General features: G+C 46.1%; 1 protein-coding gene across 2 annotated transcripts in view; it reads left to right on the top strand.

The window, feature by feature from the left end:
* LOC121201365 (serine-rich coiled-coil domain-containing protein 2-like) overlaps positions 1 to 11,773 on the top strand; it is a 31,184-nt gene extending 19,411 nt beyond the window's left edge. Inside the window, exons 13-15 of one of the 2 annotated variants that reach the window (XM_041067175.1) lie at positions 60 to 185; positions 1,080 to 1,185; positions 5,175 to 5,332. In XM_041067175.1, coding sequence (XP_040923109.1) covers positions 60 to 185; positions 1,080 to 1,185; positions 5,175 to 5,197 — 255 coding nt within the window. In that variant the 3' untranslated portion in view covers positions 5,198 to 5,332. Of the gene's footprint in view, positions 1 to 59; positions 186 to 1,079; positions 1,186 to 5,174 lie in introns of both variants that reach the window. The other variant, XM_041067174.1, reaches the window with a different exon arrangement.
* Positions 11,774 to 16,626: the final 4,853 nt, after the last annotated feature.

Genomic DNA, 16,626 nt, shown 5'->3' with positions numbered 1-16,626 from the left:
AAAGTCATGAGTGACACTTGGTCACACGTGTGTGTGTGTGTGTGTGTGTGTGAGAGCAGACTGTTCCCACGGTGACTGCCAGGTGTCGTTGCCAGGAGATGACAGGAAGGATGGATCGACACACACAGACGAATGTGACGGAGAGAGAGAGCGTGGCCTCGCAGACGCCCTGGAGAGAGCACACTGTGAGGAGACGCACGCACGCACGCGCACGCACACACACACACACACACACACACACACACACACACGCGTGTATCATGGTTCATGCAGAGATGTTGCCTCGACCAAAAAACACTTAAAACTAAAACAGACATTAAACTTAAACATAAAAATAAAAATAGCAGAGACTAAAATCTTGACAGCTGTGTGTTTCAGTGATGGAGGTTTGTTGTTGTTGTTGTTGTTGTTGTTGTGGTGATGTGAACAGCCTCCCACTACGTCTCCAGAGGCCATGTAGCTCCTACCTCACATCCTAAAAAAGCATCTTCAAACCCTCAGGTTTTCTTTGGCTTTCTCTTCATGTTAGAGCTTGTTTCTGTTTCCTGGTTTTTATAATTAATTCTTCTTATTTTATATTTGTCTTCTCTGTCTTTCTGCTTCGCTCTGTCTCCTTTTCATCTTTGGCTGCCTCCTGTGTGAGCCGCCACAGACCGGTCGGTTTACTGAGAGGGTTTCTGGGTAATACAGTCAAAATTCACACAGCTGCCTCCAGCTGCCACTGATGGGACCTGAGGAGGTTTCTGGTGCTGTAAATGTTGATATGATGCAGTGTGTGTGTGTGTGTGTGTGTGTGTGTGTGTGTGTGTGTGTGTGTGTGTGTGTGTGTGTGTGTGTGTGTGTGTGTGTGTGTGTGTGTGTGTTTCTCAGCAGTTTTTAGTTCGTTTCTCCTGTCTTTGGATGCTGAATGTTTCCTTTAGGAAGCTGAAAGTTAGAATCCAGAGTCGGTCTCCCCTCTAGCTTGTTCTCTTTGTCTGTCTCTTTGTCTTCCTGTCGTCTCCTCTCCGTCTTCTTTCTCTCGATGTTGTGAATCAGCAGCCTTTCCCTCTCTCTGTCTCTTTCCCTCTGTCTCTCCTCAGGCTTTTCCTCCTGTTCCTTTCCTCTCTCCACCCTGGCAGTATCAGCGCTCCAGGCCTTACAGGGGGAGGCCGAGGCCCAGCATCCCCTCCCACCTCGCTAGAAAAAGTGAGTCATATCACTCCCCACCCAACCACCACCCAACCACCACCTGGCTCCATAATCTGTTTGGATTTTGCCAAGATCAGACTACACAATATTTTTGTTCTTTGGCTTTTGACTGATCATACTTGTAGTTTTGGAAAAGTTCTGTCAGGTGTGAGTGACAGGTGCTAAACCAAAGAATCCAGCGCACACTCTGCCCCCCCACCCCCCTCCCCCACACTGAGGACAGACACATCTGAAACTCATGAGAAATCTGTGAGTGAGTTTTGTTTTTCTTCCGGTGCATTTCCTCCTTTAACTGTCGTCCCTCTGTCCTCTGTGTGTTTCTGCCTCTCCTCCCTGCCCTCGCCAAAGGAGTGGAAAAACTAGTGCTTTACTTCAGTGACACAGCATGGTACAGTAACAACTTTTTGATCTTCCTCATCTTCCTCCTCCTCCATCTTCTCCTCCTCCTCGTCCTGTCCGAACCATCAGAATAAGGAAATTCAGGTTTAAAGCTACAGGGTGAAACAGCTCCACATCAAGCTAAAAACCATGGCCATCACAGCTGTGTGTGTCTGTGTTTGTGTGTAAACTTTGTGTATGGATGGCTGCTGGAAACCGTTCGACTGAATGTGCCACAAAACCAAAACTAGGAGCTAAAAGAGGCTAAATTCCATTTCTTTATCTCAGACTGAAAGACCGTTTTGTTTCCAGGGTCAAGAACAAACTTCATTAATCAAATCAATTATCATAATATTAATAGATAAGTTTTCATATGTAAAATGTATAAGTAACCACTCCAGACCAGTTTTACCCATGATTCATTGCTGCCTGGAGGACAGGTCACGCCTTCTCCTTCACACTGAAATGAGTCCAGCAGAGTCTGGAGGCTCGTTCGGAGGCAGCGTGAGCTAAAATTATCCTTAGAAATGGCTCTTAAAGAAGAAGTCAAACCAGTGGAGATGAGATCAGTCATCACGGGACCTCCCTCCCCCAACCCCCCCTCCATTCCCTCAGCATGACGGCGCGAGGCTGCTGCGTCATGTATGGACATCTCTGACGTCTCTGAGGGCAGGTTCAACCAAGACCCGCTCAGCTCGACTGAAGTGCTGTGTCAGATTCAGTATCCGCAGCTGTCGGCCTGATCAGGACTTCCTGAGCTGATACTGGTGAACAGGAGGAGAGTGTTCACTGCACCATGACGACACTGTTTCACCAACACTCACCCCACCAGCTCACTGCCCTCAGCCCAAAACTACCACCTCATGTTTATTCATCAGTGTTATCATTTTAATAATTGAGCTAATTGATGATGCAGCGTGAAGTGATATTATTCATCTAATGAGCCTCCAGAGGCCGGTGACAGGGCGGCTCAGCAGTTTGTGTGCCAGAAAAGAGTGAGTGTGTGTGTGTGTGTGTTACCGTGGGGACGTCCTATAAGTCGCTGTCAGGGCAGCAGAGCTCTGAGAAACATTTGGCAGTGGAGCGATTCCCTCCATCCAACACAAGGTGAATCCTCCTTGAGAGCAGCTGCATGTGGTCGAGGACACTCTCCGTGTCTCTTCATGTCTCTTCATGTCTTTCTCCCTCTCTTAATCTTCCTCTCTCCTCTGTGCTTGCTCTCCCATCCTGCTCATCTCTTCTTTCTGTTTCTTCCATCTTCACTTTTTCCTCCCCCTTCCCTTTTTTTTGCTGCATCACTCCATCTCTATCATGTCTTTTTATCCTCTTTCTCCTTCTGCCCTGCTGTGTCTCTCTTTAATCCATCCATCCTGTTACGCATTATTCATGAAGCATGGACACATGCACATTGAGACACTGGAAGACAGACAGGCTGCAGTACCACCGTCCACCACCCGATGCCAGTGTTGACCAGCGAATGTCTGGCTTTTCCTTCTGGGTTTGGTTGTTAATCGTAGGGTTGGTGGTTGGATCCCACTCCTCCTCCCCGTCCACAGGTTTAAGTGTCAGCCTCTGTTTTTACTGTCCACGTCCTCAGTTTGACCTGTTTAGAGACGATGAGAGTCTCACAGTGTGAACCTGTGGTGCAGCAGCTGCTGGAAGAAGCTGTTCACATTCGGTGTTTTCCAGTTTGGTTTGGACAACAAACAGCTGTAGTGTCAGGATCTAAATTTGAGCAGCAACTCATCGATGAGTCGATCGATAAAGCGTGAATCTGCAGCCATGGTGATCATCGAGTGTAAATGTCAAACGTTTGATGACTTTTGGTTGGATAAACAAGACATTTGAAGATGTCACTTTGGGCCGTGGGAAATGTGAGCAGCATTTTTCTCTGATGTTTTATTGACTATGAAAATAATTGTTGCTTGTAGTTGCTGCACAAAGCGTCTCCTCTCTTTGTCAGAGATTAATGTTTGTTTTTATTTGTCCCTGAGAAATAAATGTTCTAAAACCAATAAGACTGAAGCAAATGCACCACAGACACAGAGCAGTCTGTGTTCAGTTAGCGTGGAGTGGGGCTGGTTATCAACCCGCAGCACTGTGTGTTACCAACCAACATGATAATCTGATTTACACTGAGAATAACAGAGAACGTGGATCATGTGCTGCAGTCTCACTTTATGGATCGTACCAAACCTGTGTGAAGTAATAACGAGTCTGCTGTTCCCACTCAGGTGTTGTATCTGTCTCACTCTGCTGCTGAGTGCCAACCTGTGGAAATTCACTTCACAGACCTCACTCATATAAATCGGAGGTATTTATGCCTCTTACAGCTCGACCGTTCTAAATAAATGAATGCAGACACTTTAATAAGGATGGACACACTGGACCTGAGCCGAGGAGCTAAAGACCAGGTCCCATGATCAGGGGTGTGGACACAAAGACCTGTGGTTTTCTGAGAAAGTGAGGACAGCTTTGGAGAGACCAGTGATTAGCTGCTGTCCGTCCGTGGACTCCTGTCAGGGACTCGGCTCTTCAGTGTTAGAATGAAATTTAATTTACTGTTCAGCACTTTGGAGCTCTGTTTGAGAAAGTGCTGTATAAGTACAGTTATTATCTATTATTTAGACTTATTATTTGTTTGTGGAGAGGGAGGACAGTGGAGGACAGAGAGGGAGGACAGTGGAGGACAGCTGATAGCTGGACGAGTAGAAGCTGTAATGAATGAAACCAAATCAAATGTTGTGTGGTGAACAGACTTCACAGCAGAGATGAAAACAAACAGAAGAAATGTTGTTGTTGGGTTGAAACGGTTTCATGACGTGAGGAGCAGATTTATTTTCAGCCGCTGTGTGTTCGAGTTCGTCCTGCAGAGTTTGAGTTTCATCAGCGTTGCCTCAGTTTCTCTCTAAAGTGAAAGCATGAAAATCAACAAAATTGGACTTAGTTTTTTTTTTAAATAGCATCATAATGTGCAGTGTTTTTCTGATTCACAGAGCACACACACACACACACACACACACACACACACACACACAGATAATACAGTAGGACACACACAGATCAAAGCTAACAGCTCAGATCAAAAGCAGCCACACACAGAAAAAGTCAGATGAAAGCAGTGATGTCTGAAATGACCAGCCGTCTGAAAGAACAACTCTTTCTTCTCTTCCTCTCTCAAATCACACACTGATATTTTTCTTCTCACCTCCAACAAGTGATAAATTATATAACAAAGGAGATTTGGCTTCTCTCTGCTCCTCTGTCTTTATTATATTTAAACAGTCTGAGAACAATCCAGTAAAGTTATCAACAGGCAGATCGAACTTTGTTCCTCAGCATCTGTTTGTGTTTCTAACCCAACAACAAACTGCAGCTTATTGATGTCGTGCTAACTGTTGAACCACATACAATGATCATCACAACAGAAGAGTGAAAGAGCACACACAGACGGAGACCTCACCTCAGCCGCATCACATGGTCTCACATAGACGCTGTTATCACGTCCTGTTTTCTGCTTTAGTTCTGCCAGCACACGTTAATCCTGGAGCTTCATCAGCTGTTGGATGAGCTGCAGCTTCATTACTGTGTCTCTCTGTGTTTATCAGTCACAGATACTTCACTCCTGTAGCCAGGAAGACCAGGAACCACTGATGGACAGAGTCCCGATGCCACCGCCGACCCAAGCTCTGCCTCCAGCTCACCCCCGCTCTGAGATCCCTGCCGACAGACTCCCGGACCGTCCGGACACCAACACCACTGACTCCACGACTGAGGAAAAAGAGGATGATGGGAAAAGATTGACGAAGGAGGAGAAAGGAGAGACGAAGGAGAAGAGAGGCGCCTCCAACAGATCCCTGAGGCTCCCCCAGCCCTCCAAACTCCACCTCTTCCTGTCTCAGACCTCCAGACCAGACCCCAGCTCTAGCTGTGCCTCCACTACTGCGCCCCCTCCAAAGACGAGAGCGTCCAGGCAGCTGTCAACGCCTCGTGACCCAGAGAGCAGCGGCTCTTCTGGGCTTAAGCTCAAAGCGCTGGCCTTCACCTCCGGCTCTTCGCGCCTCCCCAAACCAAAGAGCCACTGAAGGAGCTGTTGGTCTGAAAGCAGCTTCCTAACACGCAGCGATGTGAGCAGCAAACCACGGGTTTCCCACCCGGTCGTTCTGCTGCTCCCTCTGTTCCTGAAGTCTCTCTCCAGACTGTGGCTGCTGGGAAACTTCCTGTTCTGTGGTCAGAGAGATCACCACATTATCTAAGCTGTAAACCAGGTTGAAATATAAACGCTTAACTTATTTATTGTTAATATTTGAGGACTGTGGTCGAGTAATAAAGGTTTAAAAACTTGGTAACTCTTCATTTTACAGGTCCTGCAGTCTTATTTATTTGTTCCTGGAAAGGATTTTAATTGGTGCCAATCATGAGAAAGGTTTGAGCACACACCTTCAAGCCATCAGTCTGGTTTGTGCCTTTCACACTCACTGTGATCACTTAGATTTGATACAGCTTTATTTTAGAGATATGTAGGTGGTTGTTGTGTTATTTGTTTTACAGGATCACAGATTGTTTGTTTTGCCATAAAATCTTTGATGGTACCGTTGGTATCATCCAGTTCGCAAAAGCTTAACGTTAACGTTAGCGTCGTTAGCGTCATCAGCATCCGGCTGACTCTCTTCCTGCCTCTGAATGCAGAGAGGAGGCCAAACATGTGAAATCATATCAAATCAAGAACAAATGTTTGGTTTGGTTTTGTCTCGTTGGCTCCTCCTGGACTCAGATCAGCAGATCAGCTCAGAAAAAAAAAATCTTTCTAAGGAACTTCCTCAGAGATTGTTGGACCAGTAAAATAAAGTGTTACCAAAACCTTATAACTTAAAGTTATTGTATTATGGTACGTTATGTCATTTATTTATTAGAAAAGGTTAAAGACAGAAGAGCAGGAGCTGGTTGGTTCCTTCGTGTCTCAGCAGATGAATATCATCTTACAGCTGCTCACTCGCTGTGTGTTAGGGACCAGTCCTTTTGGTTTGGTGCCTCGTTGACTGACTTCCTCTCTGACTTCATACTAGAAACAGCCGACAGTGTGGAAACAGGTCGAATCTGGCTGCTCTTCCACTCTTCACCCTTCCCTTCCCCAAGTTCTCCTCCGGAGAATCCCAGCGTCCGTTCACCCGTCTGTCTGTTGGGTGTAGACTGACTGGCTCAAAGCTGCTGCTCTGAGAAACAACACGCCTCCAAGGTCAGAAATTCCAACGTTATTTTTGTTCCATCTCTGAGAAAATAAGCTCTTTTCTTCTGTCATCTGTTCAGTTTGTGCTTCACGTTTTGTTTGGCATCCTCTTTGCGAAACGTTTCCATAGTGCCGCCGTTGATTGGGAAAACCTCCCGCCTCCAGCCGAGTGATTACTTTGCTCCGGTACAAGCTGTTTTTATAAAACAGAACTCAACAGGTGGTCACGTTCACAGTGGAAAAACACGGTGGGCTGGCGAAGAGTCAGCACGTTGGAGGTGCGAGGTTTTTACCAAACAGCGATGATTAGAACAGAAGCCTTCTGGATAAAGACTGGATGAGGTTAAAGGTCACAGTAAGCTTCAGATAAAGAGGTTTTCTGCAGTGGGGGAATATAACTAAGTCTGTGTGTCTCTGCAGTTCAGAGGGAAAGGTTTTACTGATCAATCCTCTGCATTGATCTGACAGGTAAAATATGACCAGTTTATCAAATATGCTGCATTGTTATTGATTAATTTATTCCAAAAGTATATGAAGCACTTAGAGTTCGCTCCGTCTCAAGCAGCAGCATGAAGCATGAGGGTTACTGAGGCCTGCACCTGAGCGGGCTGAAGGCTGAAGTCACTAAAACTTCAAATCTGTCCTCAGTCAGTTTGAAGACTTTACTCCTTCTCTGAACTCTGGAGGTCACAGAGTCCTTCGTCACATTAACACCAAGTCCAGAGGAAAAACAGTTTCACCTGGTTACACCTGGATTTCCTCAGAGATCATTCAGTCTCCACCGACCAATGAAAAGCAGTGATCATCTGTCAGGAGGCAGAGGCTCCTCCATCCAGCGCTGCTTGCTTTGACATTATATTAAACAGTATATGCAAATGAATATGCAACAAAGCTGCAGGTTCAACCCCCAGAAACAGACAGTGTCCTGCCCACATGCCCTCGAGCAAGAGTGGAGATATATGCAAACACAAACTTAGCATAGTTTCACATTTCACACAGCTGAAGATCAGAGATTCTACAGACAATCCCATCACTGACAGCTCCTATAGTCTGCTGATAATCAATAATCACACGTGCTGGCAACTAAAGAGGAAACAGGGCTGGTGTATCCACTCAGTGCCGGCGAGTTCACAGAAACAACAACAACAACAACAGTTTGAATCAGGTGTTTTTACACAGAAATGCCCAAAGTTTCACTGGTTTCACTGGTTTCACTGGTTCCAGCTTCTCAAAGCTCAACATTCAGATATTTCACCAGTTAAACCTTCTGTGAGTCTGTGGCAGAAAAAACTGTTTTCATTCACCATTTTCTAAACATGAGAGCAGCACACACCCGTGACGCCAAGACACAGTCCAACATGGCTGGACATGGACATGGACGTCCTGCTGTCTGACAGTGATAGAGACCATCATCATCTTATGAGCCCTCTCACTCAGTGTGACTGCTGTTATCACAGTGTGGAGACGCCTCCTGTTTGTCAGTCACGTCTGATTCTAGTCCAAGTCTCTGTCCTTTCCTGCTTCTGTCCATCAGATACGACAGACCGTGACCTGGTCTTCTCTCTGTCTCTCTGTCCACCTGCTTTATGACTCTCCCGTCTCTGTTTTTTCTCTCTGTCCATCCATCACATCTGTGTGAAGAAGCTGCAGCAGAGAGTGTTAACAAGGCCAACAGGGAGAGGAGGAGGAGGAGGAGGTGAAGAGAGGACGCTGTCTGCTCTAATTGGTCTTTATTTTTTATTCAGCCGGCTTTGTTCTCCTCTCCTCTGCCTCTATCATCTCACCACTCATCTCCACTTGTCTCCTCATTTCCTTAATCTGTCCTTCCCGACAGGGGACTACCACCCGAGCAGCGGCCCAGGGGCCCCAGATCCTCACGGACCCCAGAATCCCGGGTTTACCCCAAATCAGCAAATATTTATATTTAAGAAACTGAAGCCAGAGAAGTTTTCATTGCTTTCTGCTTTAAAAACAACTTTAAGATCAGTTATCAGATCGTTTTTCCAGTTAGGAGGTTCATCTGGCCGTGGTCCCTGAGGGCCTCCTCATTTCTCACCTCAATTTTTTCCTTTCCTTTCCCTTCCCTCTGTGTTTCCTTCACTATCCCCTTATCTCCTTTTTTCCTCTCTTAATACAGCTCCATTGGACTCTCTCTCTCTCTCACACACACACACACACACACACACACACACACACACACACACACACACACACACACACACACACACACACACACACATTCACACACACCTGAGAGCAACAGCAGGTACCCCTCAGGTGTTATAGATAAATCCAGTTGCCATGGTGATACAGCCGGAAAGCCATAGCAACAGCACTGTGGGGATCTATTGTGTGTGTGTGTACACATACTTACATTCTTCCTGGATGTTTCTTCCTCTTTTCCTTTCCTATGTCCTTATTTAGCTTCCTCCTCCCTCACCTCCTCTAGCCTCCTCCTCATGTTTCCTACCTCCTCATTCATTTTCCTCTTCATCTTCTCTACCTCCACATTTTCTTCCCTCCTTCCTTGTTTTAATTCCTTCTCCTTACCTCCCGCTTTCCTTCCACACACTCTCATGTCTTTCCTTCTCTCCTTTCCTTCTCTCCTTCCTTCTCTTTAGTCGTCCTCCTTATCGCTCCAACCTCTTTTTCTTTTTGTCTCGTCTTTTCCTTCCTTACAACTTAATTTTCTTATTTCATTCTTACCCTTTGTTTTTCTTTTTTCTTCCATACTTCCTCTTCTTCCTCCTCCTTTCCTTCCCTTCCATGTCCCCTCTCCTCAGCTTCCTTTTTTCTTCTTCCTTATTTTTTTTTTTACCTTTTTCTCCTCCCTGCTTTCTTCACTCCTTCTCTGTCTCCTGATTGTTGTTGATATTTCTCATCTCCTTTTCCTTTTCTTTCCTCTCCTCTCCTTCGATGCCTGAGTCTTAATTATCCTGAGAAAAAATCCTCAGGGTTAAAACTTGACTACATCTGCCAGATCTAAAGTTTCCTGTCTGTCGGCGGCGGCTCGTCTGTGTCCGCCCTGTTAACGAGCGCTGTGTGTCATCAGCAGCCTCAGATTAACGGTGTCTTAGCTGAAGCTTTCTGTGGATTTACCAGCTTCATATTCTCAGCCCAGAACAAACCCTGAAGACCAGTGAGCTCAAACCTGAAGGTCATTTCATCGTAAAGACGGATGATTATGAGCAGAAATCACAGTTAATCTGCCTCCCAGCATCCGCCGTCCAATTAAAACCCTCCTCTGACCAAACAGCTGGAAGCAGCTGCTCCATCCAAACCGTACGTGATGCAGTGGAAGGTTGGAGTTGTTGGTTTGAAACTCCAGACTGTTGTTACTGTATATGTATACTGACAGATTTTGAACTAAGTTTTTTTTTTATGTATTTATTATTAAAGTTTTTATTTATTTATTTTGATCTTATTTAATTTCAGTCGTTCAGTCAACATGTTCCTCAGAACACCTGTAAAGGCTCCGCCCCTGACCCTCACCTGTTGTTGTTGTTGTTTTTTTCTGGTACTCTCCAAACACTGAGAGCCAGTTTCAGACAGGTAAAAATAATGACATCATCACAAACAAACAAATTATTCCTAAAATGTTTGTTGTTTCCTTTGATAAGATTTAAAAGTCAGAGGTTTGAGTTGTTGGATAAAATGTACATGAAGCTTCACACGTTGAACTCTGCTGTTTATCTGTGTGGACTGATGCACATCACACATCTGCACAGCAGCTGGATGAGACAGAAGAAACTCAGAGTTATGTACGTTTCCACAGGAGAACAGAAATGTTCTCATTCATTCATCAACTGTCACAGCTCATCAGCACTTCATTCAGCCCTGAGAACGAAAGGAAACATTAATTCATTCACTCATTCTTTGACCCGAGGAATTAAAAAGTCTCAGATGTAATTTGATGAAAAAAAACCTGGACCTCTGCTGATCACGAGTCGGTTCTGTGGGAATGTACATTAAACCAACTTCATCCAGGAAACAGGAAGTGTGGTGTTTGAAAACGGGAGCAGGTCAGCGAGGGAGAGGAAATCCATCAGTCCTGTCAGGTTCTCAAAGCTCAGAGTTTCCACCAGAAGCTGCTGTGTCGGCGATAATATTTCACTCACTGTATTTACACGTATTTAAACAGACATTTAATATCACGTTGTATCTCCAGAGCTCAGCCTTAGATAATCAGAGTAATACTCACTCGGTAATATTCAGTCCTCCTGCAGTATGTCCACTCTGCTGTGTCCTGTACTGTCTCTCTGTGTGTTGTCTGGGAAAATGCTCTTATTTTGAAAACTTGAAGGAGAGGTATTTTATGTTGATGGACCTCCTGCCATTTCCTGTGTCACCTGCTGGTTTTTGCAGAATTTAATTTTTGTGCAATAGCTGCAGAAGTCAGTGTTTTACCTCCCGCTGCACTAACTCTTATTTATGTGATAAACTGTACAAAGTCTCATCTGCTGTAATTATTGTTATTGTCATTAACACTGAGTCGTGAGCTTGTGAAGCGCCTGAGTCTGAACATGCACTTTAAACGAGAGGAGGCGACGTGAGACACGAACGTCTCAGCTGCTGCGTTTTATTCCCGTTCTGTTGTTTGTGTCATGAATCTGTCTCTGGATTAAAGCTGCATTCATGTCACATGGATACAAAGGGAAACGATGAACTGATGAATTCACATAAAACCAACAAATCACATCCATGAGCTTCACACATTTCCACCAGGTAACTGTTTTTAAATGTTTCCATGTGATGTGAATGCAGCACGTTTTCCAGGACATCTCTTAGCTTGGCTCTCATCAGTTACCTTTGACCCCTGCTCTCATTGGTTAGTACAGATCCAGAAATAAAGACTCGGTCACAGCTGCAGACGTCTGATATCTGCTGTTTAAACCTGTGACTGATGAATGTGAGAACGTGAAACCTGCTCAGTGTTTCCTCCTCTGCCATCGGCTCAAAACTCAAATAAACTAATCTACACCAACGCTCCGAAATCTGCTGCTGCTTTCCTCCTTTTTATCCCTCCACTCCGGGGACAGCCACCGTCCATCCGTCCGTCTGTCTGTCATCATCACACACACACACACACACATACACTAACTGCATTTCTTTGCTGTTTAGACTTTGAATGAACCTGAAGCAGAGGAGCTGCACTCAATTACAGTCAGTTCCCTCCTGACAGAGCAGAGAATGATGCTTAGTACAACACACTGTGTGTGTGTGTGTGTGTGTGTGTGTGTGTGTGTGTGTGTGTGTGTGTGTGTGTGTGTGTGTGTGTGTGTGTGTGTGTGTGTGTGTGTGTGTGTGTGTGTGTTTCCCTCTTCAGCCTCGTCCTGATGAGACAAAACATTGCTGAGATCCTGGTGAATTTTTGAGGTTAAACTGTCCACAATGAATGGAAGTCAAGGCAATGTCGTGTGTGTGTGTAGGTGTGTGTGTGTGTGTGTGTGTGTGTGGGTGTGTGTGGGTTAGTGTAGTAAAGTTTCTGTGACATCCCTCCTGATTAATTCCCGTCCTGTCTGAAGCCTGTTTCCTGCTGCTGAAGATTAAAAAACAAAAAAGGAACAAATCCTGAGGGTCACACACACACACACAGACACACAGACACACACACACACACACACACGCTCCCAGCTGGTTGTAATCCCCCTCACACTCTGCAGGAAGCTCTTCTCATTTTGCATCTCCTCCACCAAGGACAAATCCTACAAAATAAAAGCACAGTTTGAGAGTCAGTCCTGGTTGTTGGTCCTCTCCTGGTCTGATGTGACGCCACCGTCGACAGGACGCCATCGTTTGTCCGAGCCTGCTGACGGATAAATCTGTTTCCTGATGGTTGTGCTTTGGTTTGGCTGAGTATCATCGTGTGGGTTAAAATGACTCCTGGTCCCTGAAGCTTCATCATCATGGACAACAGAAACCAGAAGTCCCTGCTGGTTGGAGACAAAGACACCAACATGTTAAACAGAGGTTCAGTAGTTCCCTCTGGACAGAGGCTAACAGTTCCCCCTGTTTCCAGTCTTTATGCTAAGCTAAGCTAAGCAGCTGCTGGATGTGAGTGGGATCAGTGTGAACTTCTGACCCTCAGCGTGAGACACAATAAGCAAATCCACCAAAAGTTTGACTGTTGCTTAAAAAACATCAAACGCTCGGGGGATTTGTGTCCAGGCCTGACGGAGAGAGAGACTTTCCTCGTGCTTTTATCTCCAGGTTTAGACGACTGAAGGCTCTTTTTGTCAAAGTGAAGTCAGTAAAGAGGAATGTGGGTTTTCAGTTGTATGAACAGTGGCTGCTTTGCTGTGAAAGCACTTAAATATTTAAGCTGCTCAGAGCTGAGTCATCCCAAAGTTCCTCTGATGTGTTTGTGTCCGACTTTCTCCTCAGAGTCGCAACTTTCATCGACCTTTGACTTCAGGCGTCCACCCTGTGACCTCTCCCGGCTGTAATTCTGTCCAGACCCTGGGCGTCTCCTGACAGCCGACTGCTCATCCTGACCTCAATATGTGTCCTCGTCTCTGACAGCGAGCCCTGGCTCCGTCCTCGCAGACGTCCTCCCCGTCCTCGGCGGGACTTTAATATTTGAGCCTGATGGTGAAATAACGCTGAAAAATGTTCCCATTCATCCCCTGACACCCTGAACGCAGCAGGACCGATGGTCAGCTGAGGCGCCGCTGCGTCTCCGTGCTGAAGGCCGAGCTGAGCGACAGCGAAGATGAGGAGGAGGAGGATGGAAACATCTTCACAGACACAACAAAATAAAACTGTGGTTTTCATTCTCGCCTTATGATGATGAACTGAATTGTGACTGTTATTAAAAATCTGAATGATTCCTCTGAAGTCTGAGACGTGTTCTCTGTGGTTCAGATCCTAAAAACACACTGAGGACACACACACTTCTCTGTGCTTTGTTCGATTTGACTGATGAAATATTGACGATGTTTTGTGGAGAGAAAATTCTTAGATTTGACTGTTTCAGGTTTTTAAACATGAATGAAAACGAAGGGATTTTATTTGCGTTGACCAGAATTCAGCTGTGAAGCAGCCTTTAGTGTCTGAGCTGGAGGATCAGGATGGACGGAGGCTCAGGGTCTACGTCTTCCCCCCGGGCTGTTCTCACTGTGGTTCTCTCCTCTGACTGATCCCTCAGCATCGTTCTCAGTTGTTTAAGTTAAAATGATGAATTTGTTCTCTTTACGTTGTTGTTCTCAGGTTCTCAGACAGATCTGAACAGAACAACCTGCTACCTGCTGCAGTTTGATGCACCTGAGGCGATTCCAGCTCTGAGTCTGAGTCTGAGCTGCTCTCATGTTGAGCCAGGTGTGTGTGTGTGTGTGTGTGTGTGTGTGTGGGAGGTGTACATGTTAAAAGTCTTCCTGTGTGGGCTGTTGCCTGGTAGATGTGGGACATCTGAATGAAGACAGCAGAGCAGAGACTCCCTCGAGTCACGATGAAAAAACTGAGGATGTGCCTCCGACTTTTGGCAGCGGAGTCGTGGTTTGTAGTTTAGGTGGAGCAATAACCACAAGAAAAGAAACAGACTGTTGTTTCTGTCCAATGAACTTTGACCCACAGACATGCAGGGACTTCTGGGAGTTTGTTTCTGTTTGTCTGCAGAGTAAACTGCTGTGTTTGTGTAGACGTGGGTCACACAGCTGATTCTGTTCCTCTGCTTCAGCCTCGTCCTCCATCTGCAGAGGGACCAGTCTGTTTCAGCTCAGCTTCCAGTTTCCAGTCCACTAGCTGATCCTGGTTCTGAGTCTGAGTCTCTACACAGACTCACACTGTGGAGATGTTGACCCTCCTCGTCCTCCCTCCTTCCCTCCTTCCCTTCTTCCTTTCTCTGTGTGAATAATCGTTTCATTTTTCCCTTTTTCTCTGTTTTCTCTGCATAAACATTTTCACCTTCTTATCAGCGGCCCGGCGTTTCTGTGGAGGAGCAGAGGAAGATGGAGAGTGATTCTGTTTTTGCTGTTGCTCCTGTGAGATAAGGCCTCGCAGAGACAGAGAGACGAGTGTCCTCCCGTCAGCTCATCATTATTTCCTCCAACGTGACCAAACAGCTTATACAGGCTTTTTAAATCCCGAGCGTCGTCAGCCATTTTCACCCAAACAAATGATTCTATTTAAATCGTCTTTCATTAGGACGACGCCGAAGCAGCGCTGTCGTCTCCGATAGCAACAAAGCATCATCATCATGATGCCTCTGTATATTTCTGGCCATGACGCCGTCCTGTGTGTGCAACGCCGAGGTGAATAAATGTGTTTTGAATGAATCGTGTTGAGGTGTGATTGGCTGCTGGGAGGTGAGGGCGGGACCAGCTGCTGAAACCTTCAGTGTGAACTGATCGTTAACGAGTGAATGTGTCAGCAGTTACTTCTGCTTATCACAAACAAACATGGCCGAATCTTCTCTGAGCACCGCAGCGCTGCATCAGCAGGACCAGAGAAACTACGGGGAGGACAGGAGGTCTTACCAGGTCCATCTGATCTGAGACGCCCCCCACAGGCAGAAAGTTGTGTGTCCCTCTGTGTGTCTCTCCTTCACAGGTTGAAGCTGTCCATCATCCTGGCTGTTCTTCGAGCAGACGGCCTGACGAGCAGCTCAGCCGTTCGCAGGTCATCACATATTCGGGTCGGGCAGTGAGAACATGCTGCTTTACTAAACGACAGAGAGGAGAAGTGAGTGAAACACATTAAAATCTGTCTCCATGCTGCACATGAAGCAGCTGGATTCTCTCTTGCTGTCCGTTGTCTGAAGTCTGCACCGCTGAGCTGTGACCTGCTTCCTGCCAGCAGAGCGTGACGCTGCTGAACTGGAAGTTTTCTGTGTTGTTGTGCGTGTTGTGAGTCACAGAGGGCAAAACCGTTGGCGAACAGATCAGATTAAACCAGATAACCCGGGATAAAGTGTCCCACAGGGACGTTTGTCTCGGACAACGAGGAGGACAGAAGGACATAAAAACAAATTCAAAGAGCGGAGCTCCAAACTGAAGTTTAGATAAAAGTTAGTGAAGAACTTCACGAGGTCTGAGACCAGAGTCAGACGACACGGTGATGACAAAGACTCACCTGAGCTCATGTCTGATCGCTGATGTAGCTCAGACCTGACTGAGCGTGTCCAGACCAGACGGGACATCACATCCCTCCACAAACCAGAACTTTGTACTCAGCTCAGGCTCAGCTCAGGCTCAGCTCAGGATCAGCTCAGGATCAGCTCATAAACAGCATGAATCTCATCCTGATGTCACGAGCTGAGAAAACACACAGTGAACACAGAAACAGACAAATCAAACTTTAAAAAGCTGCGACTGATGCTTTGTGACACCAACATGGTGTGAGGATGAGTTTGTTGCCATGCACCAATGTTTTCTTAAAACTCTGAATGCAAAACTCCTCTGATGTTTCGAATCCTCTCGAATATAGAACAGAATATTTCACGTGACCAGTGTGAGAATCTGCTGATTGGAAGTGAACGCTCTGCACCTGACACCTCTGATTCTTCAGACCAGTATTTCTCCAGCTCCGTCTCAGTCGGGTCGTAAACCAAAGAGCAGTGTGGTTATTGACCATCTGCCTGCTCAGGCAGGCCAAACATCTGCGGCGTGAGTGGGCGTCTGGCTTCTGTTCAGACACTAACGGAGAGGACAGAGTGTTTACTGACCTCTGATTAGCTAATTAGCACCTACAGATGCATGGTTCCCAGCACTGGAGCTTTAACAGAGGAAACGCAGTGCGTGACACACTCAGAGAAACCTGCTGGAGTCGGCCGTCTCTCCACAAGACGTGTTGAATACACTCCAGCAGAACGATGCTGCTCAGCTCACTTTGCTTTA

Source organism: Toxotes jaculatrix, chromosome 21 (assembly GCF_017976425.1).
Source record: "Toxotes jaculatrix isolate fToxJac2 chromosome 21, fToxJac2.pri, whole genome shotgun sequence".
NCBI lineage: Eukaryota > Metazoa > Chordata > Actinopteri > Toxotidae > Toxotes > Toxotes jaculatrix.
This window is presented reverse-complemented; position numbering and strand designations above follow the sequence as displayed.